The sequence below is a fragment of the Drosophila subpulchrella genome, chromosome 2R (genome assembly GCF_014743375.2).
Source record: "Drosophila subpulchrella strain 33 F10 #4 breed RU33 chromosome 2R, RU_Dsub_v1.1 Primary Assembly, whole genome shotgun sequence".
NCBI classification, from domain to species: Eukaryota; Metazoa; Arthropoda; class Insecta; order Diptera; family Drosophilidae; genus Drosophila; species Drosophila subpulchrella.
In genome coordinates, this window is record NC_050611.1 from 6,164,685 (window position 1) to 6,179,077 (window position 14,393).

General features: G+C 36.6%; 3 protein-coding genes across 3 annotated transcripts in view; 1 reads left to right on the forward strand and 2 right to left on the reverse strand.

Moving 5' to 3' along the window:
* LOC119549600 (venom protease-like) overlaps positions 1 to 3,807 on the forward strand; it is a 13,910-nt gene extending 10,103 nt beyond the window's left edge. Inside the window, exons 2-4 of the mRNA XM_037857762.1 lie at positions 2,806 to 3,006; positions 3,075 to 3,293; positions 3,349 to 3,807. Of these exons, the coding sequence (XP_037713690.1) occupies positions 2,806 to 3,006; positions 3,075 to 3,293; positions 3,349 to 3,794 (866 nt within the window). The 3' untranslated portion in view covers positions 3,795 to 3,807. The remainder of the gene's footprint in view (positions 1 to 2,805; positions 3,007 to 3,074; positions 3,294 to 3,348) is intronic.
* A 2,417-nt stretch (positions 3,808 to 6,224) lies between these two features.
* LOC119549601 (spidroin-1-like) lies at positions 6,225 to 8,720 on the reverse strand. Its single transcript, XM_037857764.1, has 4 exons — positions 8,579 to 8,720; positions 8,362 to 8,423; positions 6,351 to 8,310; positions 6,225 to 6,283 (listed from the first exon to the last, which is right to left on the reverse strand). Exons 2-4 carry the CDS (start codon positions 8,371 to 8,373, stop codon positions 6,225 to 6,227), a joined length of 2,031 nt encoding a protein of 676 aa, XP_037713692.1. The 5' UTR covers positions 8,374 to 8,423; positions 8,579 to 8,720.
* Positions 8,721 to 10,076: 1,356 nt separating this feature from the next.
* On the reverse strand, positions 10,077 to 12,459 carry LOC119549602 (photoreceptor-specific nuclear receptor-like). Its single transcript, XM_037857765.1, has 6 exons — positions 12,387 to 12,459; positions 12,175 to 12,277; positions 10,845 to 11,053; positions 10,553 to 10,714; positions 10,326 to 10,490; positions 10,077 to 10,259 (listed from the first exon to the last, which is right to left on the reverse strand). The coding sequence occupies exons 2-6, from the start codon at positions 12,227 to 12,229 to the stop codon at positions 10,077 to 10,079; spliced, it is 774 nt and encodes a 257-aa protein (XP_037713693.1). The 5' UTR covers positions 12,230 to 12,277; positions 12,387 to 12,459.
* Between the last annotated feature and the right edge of the window lie 1,934 nt (positions 12,460 to 14,393).

Sequence of the window (14,393 nt, forward strand, 5' to 3'; positions counted from 1 at the left end):
ATATTTTAATTTTATTTATTTTCTCGACTACGTTTCGTTGCGTTTGTATTTTCGGATCTTACTTATTTGGGTTCATAAATGCATGTACATACATATGTATGTATGTGCAATGCACATTGTGCATTGTTCAATGTGCATATGTCATGTTTAACTAGAAGGAACTGATCTCAATGCTGTGAAAAAGTGTGTGTTACTTTTTGAGGAATATTTAAATTTAAATATTGTTGCCAAAATTATTTGTTTCTGAATATTTTTACGTATTCTCCGATCTTAAAGGCCTGGGATCAATTTGTTCGCAAATGATCAAAGTTCTTTGAGATTTAAAAAAACAACTGCAAGGAAAATAAAAATGTATTGAAAAATTATGAAAGATACACTCAAAACAATAAGATTAATGTCAAAGTCCTGTACTAGTCAGAAAGAGATCGAAAGTTTTATGATGTACCAAACGAAATTTCAAATTTATTTTAATTAATATCATCTTGATATTTGAAGTATCGAGTTTATTTTTGTATGAATAATTTCAAATTTATATTTTATTTTTAGTTTCTTAATTGGATAAAATTATACACTAACTTAGATAACCAACTGTGTAGTGATTTGATGTACATTATTGTTTTATTGAAAAACGATTTGTCCCATAGTGCAGTGGCACTTAGTGAATACACAATCCCTACCTAGCGAATACACACTCCTAAGCAGTTCGTACATCATACTTATTTTTAAAGTGGCGCCCCCTATTGTCATTTCTGACACATGATTATGTAGATTCTTCTCTTGGGTTAAAATGTAACATACTTTTTGGGATGACAAGAAAATGGTAATTTGAAATTGAGCCATATTTTTCTCTTTTTCATACTACTTTTTTAAACATTAAGTTTAAAAAATCATAGAAAACACAAGCAAAACATTTTTTTAATAAATAATTTTTCCAGTTATGCAATTTTAGTTTTCAAGATGTGGAAAAAAGTTAAAAAAGTAGATTTTCACACAATTCCCCATTTTCAATAGGCACTGAGTGGTTCAGAAAATTCTTGAATCATTCAAACGACCTTCTATTGAGCCAAAACGTATATGAAGTAATCTCAAATTATGAGGACATTAAACTTGTTTTGTGTTTTTTTGACCATCTCTGTAATATACTGTATAGAGTCGGAAAAAACCCAGGTAATAATAATAATCTTTTCCAAGAAATGGCGTGCTAAAAATCATATATTTATCATCATTCAGTCTTTGCGAAAACATGAAGTTCGTCTTATCGGGAATTGTTTTTTAGCCTGCCTTTTTAATGGCACTAAAGAAGGATCAGCACATAACTCAAGCTAAGCAATTTAACATCACCGGCTGGGGTAAGACTAAACAGGAGCAACCAGTACACCGGATTTTACAAACAGGGACAGCCTACCCACTGAATAATTACTATTGTGATGTCAAGTATAGTACTCATACTGACCAATCCCAGATTTGTGTCGCCAGTAATTCAACTGGCTCATGTGAAGCCGACTCTGGAGGCCCACTAAGCTCAATGCACGGGAACAGGACTTATCAGTACGGTGTGATTAGCTTTGCTTCTGATAATTGCACTACGGGATCTTCGTTCGGTGTTGTCACAATGTCACATGCAATGGATCGGGAATGTAATAGAGGTTTCCGAAACTCAGTATCCAGGTAACAGCGGTTTCTGGCATAAAATTTCTATAATCCCACTCTGATTTGAAGGGCATTTTAAGCTCCTTTTCGTAAATAAAATTAACTTTAACAAGAGAGGAAGCTAACTTCGGCGCGACAAAGTTTCCCGCGTCGAAAACATCTCCATCACTGCGTTGCAAACTTCTGACTAAAATCATTATACCCTCTGCAAGGGTATAAAAATTCAAAAAAATTTGTAACTTTTTTAAATACCAATAAATGTCCAGGTTTTACTAAAATCATATGTATACAAACTGTGTAGCTGCTTTCTTTTAGTAAAGGGGAAAGCTTATCTCGGCAATTCGAAAATCGAAAGCTAAGTTTAATTGAAGTTATAAATCGAATATAATTTTAATGCCGCACCGAAAAAACAAATAATTTTTAAATTGTTTCTGACATTAATGATTTTAACTATCTGTAGGCTGCAATAAATGCCGAAAAATGACTCAACATTAAGATAACAGTGAGCTCCATCTTTAATATATACATATTACACTAGTTTACAGCCAAAGAAGGATGATGGTAGTTTCTGGTGAGATGGACCCCTAGATAACGAAAAATAGGTCAAAAATATTTTAAATGGATAAGTTTTGTAATAAAGACTTTTTGTAGCAATTTTGTTTGTTATCTCCGTGTTTTAATTATATTTCGAGTTGCGCTTATCCAACTTAAGTGATATATGTTTTAGTTTACAACTACAATGTCACCATTTAACTAAATTTCTGTTAATGCCATTGTTTGAGCAAGAAGTTTGCAATGCATTCAAGGAGACGTTTCCGACCCCATAAAGTATATATGTTCTTGGTCAGCATTACTAGTCGTGTCAATGTGGACAATGTGTGGTCGTACTAATTCTGATAAAATGTAATTTTAAAATTTTCAAAGTACTACAACAATTTGAGTTTCCCCAATCTTGAAAATTAATACTCAAATTAAGAAAATTTGACTCAAAGAGAGAAGTTTTGGTATCCGGAAACGTATGTATAAACCCAGAATATAATAATAATCTTTTCCAAGTGACACGCCAAAAATCATATATATTTTCATTCCGTGTGAGTCAATCACTCAGTCTTTGCGAGAACATGAAGCTCGTTATATCGGGAATCATTTTTTTAGCCTGCCTTTTTAATGGCACTAAAGAAGGATCAGCACGCTTGCTCGATGAGAACTGTGGAATATCAACGATTGACGATACAGAGGGTCACATTCATGATGGCAGCAAAACAACTATTCAGGAGAACCCATGGATGGTAATGATCTCTATAAAAAATGATGTTTCGTTTGATTTTGCGTGTGGCGGCACGCTCATCACAAAACGTAGGTATTTATTTAAATTTGTTGATTTAATAAGAGATTTATTCTATATTATTATATTCTTTCTTAAGGCTTAGTTCTTTCGGCTGCGCATTGCATTTTATATGAAGACACATATTTGCACTTGGGCGATTATTTAATAATAGATCCCCCACCAGATCCCATAAAGATGTATAATCTTACAGTCGATATGAAATTCATTCACAGAGATTACAAGGGAAGTATTGTAGATAAAAGTAGGAAGTTCGATATAGGCATGTTTCGAATGAAGGAAGAGGTGACATATTCAGGTAAATACATTGGTCAACCAAGTAGAACCTCCTTAACTAAAAATCTGTTTCTTAGACTATGTTCGACCTATATGTATACCCGTCGATAAGAAAATAATTCAAGCTGAGAAATTTAACATCACCGGCTGGGGTAAGACTAAACAGGAGCCACCAGCTATCCGGATTTTACATATAGGGACCGTGTTCCCACTGAATAGTTCCTCTTGTGATATAAAGTATAATATTACTACTGATCAATCCCAGATTTGTTTCGCCAGTAATTTTATTGGCTCATGTAAAGGCGACTCTGGAGGCCCACTAAGCTCAATGCACGGGAACAGGACTTATCAGTACGGTGTGGTTAGCTTTGCTTCTGATAATTGCACTACGGGATCTTCGATCGGTGTTGTCACAAATGTAGCCCATTACATGCAATGGATCGAGAATGTAATAGAGGTTTCCGAAACTCAGTATCCAGGTAACAGCGGTTTCTGGCATAAAATTTCTATAATCCCACTCTGATTTGAAGGGCATTTTAAGCTCCTTTTCGTAAATAAAATTAACTTTAACAAGAGAGGAAGCTAACTTCGGCGTGACAAAGTTTCCCGTGTCGGAAACGTCTCCATCACTGCGTTGCAAACTTTTGACTAAAATCATTATACCCTCTGCAAGGGTATAACAATGCAAAAAAAATTTGTAACTTTTTTAAATACCAATAAATGTTTTACTAAAATCATATGTATACAAACTGTGCAGCTGCTTTCTTTTAGTAAAGGGGAAAGCTTATCTCGGCAATTCGAAAATCGAAAGCTAAGTTTAATTGAAATTATAAATCGATTATAATTTTAATGCCGCACCGAAAAAACAAATAATTTTTAAATTGTTTCTGACATTAATGATTTTAGCTATCTGTAGGCTGCAATAAATGCCGGAAAATGACTCAACATTAAGATAACAGTGAACTCCATCTTCAATGTTTAACTGTGGACGGCAGTCCACGTAGTGACGAAGCGCACCAGGAGGGTGTGCGAAGGCGACTACTATACATATACGAAGAAATGATTGTCCGATTGTTTCGAGTGATACATCAATCGAAAGGTATTGCAAAAACTAAAAGGATTGCATGCATGACGAGTTGCGCCTCTCCAATTTAAGTGATATATGTTTAAGTCTACAACTACAATGTCACCCTTTTTATTTAATTTCTCTTAATGCCATAGTTTGAACATTGTGGCCAAACGTTTTTATGCCCTTACAGAGGTATTTCAGTCAGAAGTTTGCAACGCATTCAAGGAGACGCTTTCGACCCCGTAAAGTATATATATTCTTGATCAGCTTTACTAGTCGTGTCAATCTAGCCATGTCCGTCCGTCCGTCAGTCCGTTTCTACGAAAACTAGTCTCTCAGTTTTAAAGCTATAGCGCTGAATCATATTCAAAAGGGTTCTTTCTATTGAAGGTGCACTCAGAAAAAAAACGAAGTATTTCGTGCTTGAATCAAGAATTTTCGGTGTCAAAACTTCGCGAAGCATGGAAAATAAAGAACCCGAGAACAAAATCAACTTTCAAGCACGAATTTTCAAGACCAAAAATACCAGGTTTCAGAACCTTTCGGTCTTAAATCAACTATAAATTATTCTTAAGTGTAGTCATGTTTGTACCTAAAATAGGAACGATGTAATAATAAAGTAGGAAAGTTGCAGGCTGATTTAAGGACGAATATATCCTATATGAATATACATATATTGTAATTTTAAATTGGGTTTTTATTATGTTCTAGTAAGGGAAATAAGTATTGGAAACTGAAGTAAACGAGAATACCTAAATAATATTTTTATTTTAAGATTACTTACGACTTGTCGCCTACGGTTATTAACACTGTGTAATTTATACGTCTTATATACCGAGCCCTTTCGGAATAACAGTTGGGAATTATTAGATATTTAAATCCAAAATGTGCTTAATATAAGAACTGTTTCAGCACGATCGTTTTTAAATGGTAAGTATTAAATCGTTCTTAAATCAGGGCTTTTTGTACTTGATTATAGCAGGGTGTCTTTCCCTGACCGTAGTATTTAGGCAGTAGATATATCTATAAAAATATCGGACATATAAATAAAATAAATATACTTTATAAAATTGGTTTGGGGTATAACTTTTGTTTAGCATCAGAGTCTTAAAATAAATATAACAAAAATGCATTTTTGCCGAGGTCATGAATATTGGAGTTGTAAATTAATTTTCGATTTTAAGTAAGAATTGTGAAACAGATACCCGTTACTCATCCAAGCAGCAAAGCGATTGCACACCACGACACCGCGTCGATTCCCATGTAGATGGGTATTGCTAATAAAAACAAAATCCTAATTACTACTTTTCAAGATATTGAAACATGAGGGCGCCTGACAGACTGACTGGCGTGGCACTCTGATCTGCTTTGTTTCTAACACTCTAGCTCTTATGGGAAACGCTTCCTTCCACCTGTTAGATGTAGGTGGGTATTTATAATTAAAACAAAATTCCATTTACACTTTTACAATATATTAAAAACTGTGGACAGAAGACAACAACTTTCTAGCATTTATAGTTTTCGAGATCTCATCGTTCGTACGGACGGACGGACAAACGGATATGGCTAGATCGACTAGGGTAGTGGTCCTGATCAAAAATATATATACTTTATAGGGTCGCAAACGCTTCCTGCTACCTGTTACATACTTTCCGACGAATCTATTATAACCTCTTCATACTCTTCGAGTAACGGGTATATAAATCGAATCGACAAATAAAATTCTATAAAGAATAAAAATTGTTTTAAAAGCATTGACTTTTTCTTTTAACTGCAAGGGTATATAACCTTTAATCTTGAATTTTTCGGTGAATATTACATATAATTTATATTTCTCAAACAAGGAAAAAACTACCAAATATTGAGTATTAACACTTTCACATTTTAAAGATTTGCAGTCAACTCCAGACCAAAAAGAACGTTATTGACCAAATGGGCTCCTACTACAAAAAAGGCACTTATAAAAAAATGTAGAGTGACTGTTATTCCGTTGCAGATCGGTTTGAGTACCGTGACCGTCAACTCCTTCTCCGTTACTGAATCCCTTGAATCTTTCGCTTTCACCACCAACATTCGGACCTGCTACGCCATATGCGCCTCTATTATCGAGTCCAACACGTCCGCTATTTAATGTTTGGCTTTTGCCTCCCAGATTTGCAAGATTGAATCTTTCGCTTTGACCACCAACATCAGGACTTGATACTCCATAAACACCTTGGCCGCCAAATCCTCCTCCACTATTGAATCCAATTTGGTATTCCGGGTGTTCATCTTTTATTTCTTCCCTTTGACCAACGAATTGTGGATCTGCTCCGTTATATCCATCCATACCTGCAAACACTCCCCAACTTCCAGGATTAAATCTTCCGCTTTGACCACCAACATCAGGACTTGATACTCCATAAACACCTTGGCCGCCAAATCCTCCTCCACTATTGAATCCAATTTGGTATTCCGGGTGTTTATCTTTTAATTCCTTTCTTTGACCAACGAATTGTGGATCTGCTCCGTTATATCCATCCATACTTGCAAACACTCCCCAACTTCCAGGATTGAATCTTTCGCTTTGACCACCAACATCAGGACTTGATACTCCATAAACACCTTGACTACCAAATCCTCCTCCACTGTTGAATCCAATTGGGTACTCCGGGTGTCCATTTTTTAATTCTTCCCTTTGACCAACGAATTGTGGATCTGCTCCGTTATATCCATCCATACCTGCAAACACTCCCCAACTTCCAGGATTAAATCTTCCGCTTTGACCACCAACATCAGGACTTGATACTCCATAAGCACCTTGGCTGCCAAATCCTCCTCCACTATTGAATCCAATTGGGTATTCCGGGTGTTCATCTTTTAATTCTTCCCTTTGACCAACGAATTGTGGATCTGCTCCGTTATATCTATCCATACCTGCAAACACTCCCCAACTTCCAGGATTACATTTTCCGCTTTGACCACCAACATCAGGACTTGATACTCCATTAACACCTTGGCCGCCAAATCCTCCTCCACTATTAAATCCCATTTGGTATTCCGGGTGTTCATCTTTTAATTCCTTCCTTTGACCAACGAATTGTGGATCTACTCCGTTATATCCATCCCTACTAGCAAACACTCCCCAACTTCCAGGATTGAATCTTTCGCTTTGACCACCAACATCAGGACTTGATACTCCATAAACACCTTGACTACCAAATCCTCCTCCACTGTTGAATCCAATTGGGTATTCTGGGTGTCCATTTTTTAATTCTTCCCTTTGACCAACGAATTGTGGACCTGCTCCGTTAAATCCATCCATACCTGCAAACACTCCCGAACTTCCAGGATTGAATCTTTCGCTTTGAACACCAACATCAGGACTCGATACTCCATAAGCACCTTGGCTGCCAAATCCTCCTCCACTATTGATTCCAATTGGGTATTCCGGGTGTTCATCTTTTAATTCTTCCCTTTGACCAACGAATTGTGGATCTGCTCCGTTATATCCATCCATACCTGCAAACACTCCCCAACTTCCAGGATTGAATCTTTCGCTTTGATCACCAACATCAGGGCTTGATACTCCATAAACACCTTGGCTGCCAAATCCTCCTCCACTATTTAATCCAATTTGGTATTTCGGGTGTTCATCTTTTAATTCTTCCCTTTGACCAGCGACTTGTGGACCTGCTCCGCTATATCCATCCATACCTTCAGGTACTCCCGAACTTTCAAGATTGAATCTTCCGCTTTGACCACCAACATCAGGACTTGATACTCCATAAACACCTTGGCTACCAAATCCTCCTTCACTGTTGAATCCAATACGGTATTCCAGGTGTTCATCTTTTAAATCTTCCCTTCCTTCCTGAACACGAAGCTTTCCTGCACTATGGAGCGCTGGGATATCGCCAGGGACGACGTGGACTCCGACAAATCCTTGAGGAGCTGCCAAAATAACGCCCATCAGGGCAAACAAGACAATCTAAAGAACATAGCAATTAATATAAAGTTAATTTTACCAGTTGATACTAACCAGTAATTTCATGTTGCTCCCTTCCTTAACCAAACCAGCTATTAGAGGCTTCGACAAATAAACTGCAAAAAAAATAAAATATTGATAGTTTTATGTTGCAAAACTATTAAAATGAGTCTGTTTTGTTATTGTAATAGCTTATAGTTAATTAAACACTATCAATATTTACTGTAACGTTACATTGCTTTTCTCCAATGTGATGTTTATGATACTCAACTGGATCTAGCGCTGGACTATATAGTCCTTGTTGTTTGAAATGTATTTTTTCCGAATTGGTGTGTTTGTAGTTGTGGTGCTATCATTTATAAGTAAGACGCCAGCCTCTTATCAATTTTATATACCTTGTTTTTCACAATCACAATGCTACGAGTTCAACGTACCTTAACTTAGGTATGGTAAAAAAGCTTTTTGGACCAATAATCACTGAACAAATTGATGCTCCTTTATGGGAAACACATTATTTCTAAAAAGAATTAAGTTATTTAGGAGAAAAAACACACCCAGTCTCGCTGAAAGAGCTACAGTAACTAAACATTTAATTGTTGCAGCAAGAAATGCTATTGCAGATTCCAAATTAGCCAGTCATATCAGATACACATATGTAGAATTTATTGTATACGGACGGGCATTTGCAGTGACGAAGCACGTCCAGATTATCATTATCATCTAAATGGTAATATTGCAAAACAACATTTTAAATTGTATTTAAACTTTTAAATTTAAAGCAAAACAAGGGAGAACGCTATAGTCGAGTACCTCGACTTTCAGATACCCGTCACTCATATGGGGTCGGAAACGCTTCCTTCTGCCTGTTACATACTTTCCGACGAATCTAGTATACACTTTTACTCTATGAGTAAATATACTTTATACTTAAATATACTTTCCGACGAATCTAGTATACACTTTTACTCTATGAGTAAATATATATTTGTTGAACTTGATCAACTTAAAAAAAAAAAAAAAAAATACATTATTTGGAATTTTCAAAACCGTTCAAATTCAGTTTTCGTTTGTTGTTGTCAACCGGGAAAGCCAAAAATTTCGACGAGATGCAAGTTCGAATCTTGCGCACTCGCTTACTCACAAGTAACGTCAGAAAAATTAATATTTTTTATATTTATTTATATTTAATATTTTTTTAAGCCAAAACAATCGCATTAAGTATGATAACGACGGGAAAAATATTTTTTAACAGACCACACCCGCGCTAAATGTTTTGTTGGGAAAAAACAAGTTATTCGGTACAGATTGGGAATGCAGCAAATGTTTAAGAGTCCATTGATAACCGAGTCAGGCAATAATTTATTTAATAAGACATATTACTCAAACATGTGTGAAACTAAATCATCCAAAATAAATAATTTGTGTATGGTGTCACTAAGTGTGCGTCGTCCAACCATCAAAACTGTACAAGAGTTAAATAACCAAATACGCGATAAGAGTAAATCTTCTATAAAGGTTTTTTGCATCAACCAATACAATTTTGTTTTGCTTTCCCGTAGTCACTAGCACATAATCAGAACTCAAATTAAAAACTTAAAACAACACGACTTGGGCTCGATTACAAATTCGTGCTGTTCTTATTATTATAATATTTAATAAATTTTGGATTACATAAAGAAAAATATAATAATTAAAGGCCACGTCACTTAACATTCAAGACACAAAAAACATATTTATTTAAATTTTCTGTAACTTAAAGCACGAGTTAACTAGTTCTTATATATATCGCAGAGGACCTTCTCCATGGGCGTGTTGCCAATTGTGCGCTGAAAGTAAATGGATTCGATCTTGTGGGAGCTGATCATGCGCAATAGTGGCAGCATAAGAAGGAGTCGACCGAATCTGGCGATCTGGGCCGTGAACTGCGTCTTCGTGTGCTGCGACAACATTACCTGGTGGCACAAAACAAATAAATGAGTTAACATAGCCTGGTACCAAATTATTTATAGCATACTTACGTGCGCCTGATCCTGGAGATTCTCAATCTGCGCCGGATCCTTCAGTCCGCGGGTCTCCGGTCGGAACAGAACTATCGCCTTGAGGCAAGCGAATTCTGCAGGATCAACCAGAACCGCCTTGTACTTGCAAAAGATCTCGTGGAGGGTTCGCACATCTGCCGCCAGCTACCAGAAATTAAGGGATATTGATGAGAAGGAAATAAAAGTTGGAGTTGACCATAAGTTACCTCTTCCTTTGTTATGCAAGTGTCCCCATTGGCATTGTTCTCCAGATTATTACAGTGCTCCGCTACCGAGAAGAGAGCACAGCCCGTAGGATCCAAGGGGATACACCATTGGATAGCGTTCAGCAGGAATAGCTCTGACCAGGACTCCTCTAGGAGAATCACCTGAAAGGAATGGGGATTTAATTGGTTAACTGGATAAGCTATTAACTACTTTTAAAATTTTAGTTGAACTAGTGCTACTAAGTCGTAATATTAGTACCTACTAAGAAAATATTTCTTAATTTTAGCCCACCTGATCTCGAAAAGAGAGACGCGCAAAGCTGGGCAGGTTCTTGGCCCACTTGACGGCCATGAAGAGCAGTCGGGCACTCGTTTCATACACTGTTTCATGCTGGTGGGCATAAAGATTGGGCGACATGAACTGCGGCATGATGAAGCTGGAGTCCGATCTGCTCACCGTGTGCGGCTCCTCGTTGTCGTTGGTTACATCAATTGAGTCATCTGACAAATTAAAAGATATTATATAATACATTAGCTGTTGATAAATATTAAAGCTTTAGAATTTAGAATTTATATTACCGTGATAAAAATACAAAATTCATCATAGCAACAAAACCATTTAGTTAATATATCTTTATACCCTTGCAGAGGGTATTATGATTGCAGTCAGAAGTTTGCAACGCAGTGAAGGAGACGTTTCCGACCCCATAAAGTATATATATTCTTGATCAGCATCATTCGACGAGTCGATCTAGCCATGTCCGTCTGTCCGTCCGTTTCTACGCAAACTAGTCTCTAAGTTTTAAAGCTATCGGGCTGAAACTTTCCCAGTTGTCTTCTTTTTTTTGCAGGTAGTATATACATAAGTCGGAACCAGCCGGATCGAACAACTACATCTTATAGCTCCCATGGAAATATTGGCAAAAAAATTGTTTTTAAGGATTTCTTTGGTGTTTTTTAACATATAACCTTCTGAATTTCGATTTTAGTTTTATCAAAATCGGACGACTATATCATATAGCTGCCATAGGAACGATCGGAAAATTGGTGAGAAATTAATATGAAACAAATTATAGCTTCGGTGTTTTTAAACATATAACCTCCTACGCTTGGAAATAACATTTTTTAAATAGTTTTGAAGTTCGAATTTAATTTTATCAAAATCGGACGACTATATAATATAGCTGCCATAAGAACGATCGGAAAATTGGTTTAAAAATAATGAGAAACAAATTACAGTTTCGCTGTTTTTTTACATATCATCTTATACTGTTGGGAATACCATTTTTTTGTGTTTTTCAGAATTTCGAATTAAGTTTAATAATTATAACTGCAAGGATATACAAACTTCGGCTTGCCGGAGTTAACTTCCTTTTTTGTTATAAATAAAATAAAATTTAACAAGAGAGGAAGCTAACTTCGGCACACCAAAGTTTGTATATCTTATATACTTATATACTACCTGCAATAGAAATAAGACTTTTGGAAAGTTTTATTTCGGAAGCTTTAAAACTGAGACTGAGTTTGCGTCTTCTTCACTTTGTTGTAAACTTCCGACGAAAATCACTATACCCTCTGCAAGGGTATAAAAATGAAAACAAATTCTGTTACTTCTTAAATACCAATAAGTGTCCAGGTTTTGCTAGAATCATATGTATGCAAACTGTACAGCAGCATTCTTTTAGTTAACAGAAAAGCTCATCTCGACGTTCAACTTGATCTCTGCTGGAAATAGTTTAAAAAAATAAAATTAATTGATTTTCTCACAGAAAAAGCGACTTAAAAATAGAAAGCTATTTGAAGTAATAAATAGATTTTATTTTGAATCACTCACCAAAAAAACTAATAATTTTACAATTGTTCCTGACAGTAATGATTTTAGCTATCTGTACGCTGCAATAAATGCCGAAAAATGACTCAACATTAAGATAACAGTGAACTCCATCTTTAATATCTACATAATACACTAGTTTACAGCCAAAGAAGGATGATAGTAGTTTTTGGTGAGATGGACCCCTAGATCACGAAAAAGAAGTCAAAAATATTTTAAACGGATAAGTTTTGTAACAAAGATTTTTTAAAGCAAATTTGTTTGTTATCTCCGTGTTTTAATTATATCTCGAGTTGTGCTTATCCAATTTAAGTGATACAACTACAATGTCACCCTTTAATTTAAATTCTCTTTATGCCAGTTATTACAGAGGTATTTCAGTCGGAAATCAGTATTTTCGGTGTCAAAACTTCGCGAAGCATAGAAAATACAGAGCCCGAGAATAAAATGCAGCTTTCAGAACCTTTTGGTCTACAATCAACTATGAATTAAGAAGTAAGAAAGTTGCAGACTTAAGGACGAATAATTCTTATATCAATATACATATATTGTAATTTAAAATTTGGTTTCTATTATATGCTAGTAAGGGAAATAAGTATTGGAAACTGAAAAAAAGGAGATACATCTAAATAATATTTATACCCGTTACTCGTAGAGTAAAAGGGTTTACTAGATTCGTCGGAAAGTATGTAACAGGCAGAAGGAAGCGTTTCCGACCCCATAAAGTATATATATTCTTGATCAGGATCACTAGCCGAGTCGATCTAGCCATGTCCGTCTGTCCGTCTGTCTGTCCGGATGAACGCTGAGATTTTGGAAACTATGAGAGCTAGGCTATTGAGATTTGGCGCGCAGATTCCTTAGCTTCTTACGCAGCGCAAGTTCGTTTCAGTAGAGTGCCACGCCCACTCTAACGCCCACAAACCGCCCAAAACTGTGGCACCTACAGTTTTGATGCTAGAATAAAAATTTTAACTGAAATGTATTGTTCTCATCAGTACCTATCGATTGACCCAAAAAAAAGTTTGCCACGCCCACTTTAACGCCCACAAACCGCCCACAAACTTCAAAAAATCGTAAATATGAACGCGGATATCTCGGAAAATATCGAAGATAGAGAAAGGGGATTTCAGATTTAGATTCCGTTGGCTTGAGCGCAGCGCACGTTTGTTACGCGAATATGCCACGCCCACTCTAACGCCCACAAACCGCCCAAGCCTGTGGCGCCCACAATTTTCATGCTAGATAAAAAATTGTAACTTAAATGTATTGGTCTCGTCAATACCTATCGATTGATCCGAAAAAAAATTTGCCACGCCCACTCCAACGCCCACATCGCTTAAATCTGTCTACCGCCGGTAGGTGGCGCATTTCAATCTCGCTTTGCTGCTTGCATATCTCCATTTTCCTTTGGTCCCTTTAGCTGAGTAACGGGTATCTGATAGTCGAGGTACTCGACTATAGCGTTCTTCCTCGTTATACCCGTTACTCGTAGAGTAAAAGGGTATACTAGATTCGTCGGAAAGTATGTAACAGGCAAAAGGAAGCGTTTCCGACCCCATAAAGTATATATATTCTTGATCAGGATCACTAGCCGAGTCGATCTAGCCATGTCCGTCTGTCCGTCTGTCCGTCTGTCCGTCTGTCCGTCTGTCTATCCGTCCGGATGAACGCTGAGATCTTGGAAACTATAAGAGCTAGGCTATTGAGATTAGGCGTGCAGATTCCTGAGCTTCTTACGCAGCGCAAGTTTGTTTCAGAAGAGTGCCACGCCCACTCTAACGCCCACAAACCGCCCAAAACTGTGGCTTCTACAGTTTTGATGCTAGAGTAAAAATTTAAACTGAAATGAATTGTTCTCATCAATGCCTATCGATTGACCCAAAAAAAAGTTTGCCACGCCCACTTTAACGCCCACAAACCGCCTACAAACTTCAAAAAATCGTAAGTATGAACGCGGATATCTCGGAAACTATCAAAGATAGAGTATTGGGATTTCATATTTAGATT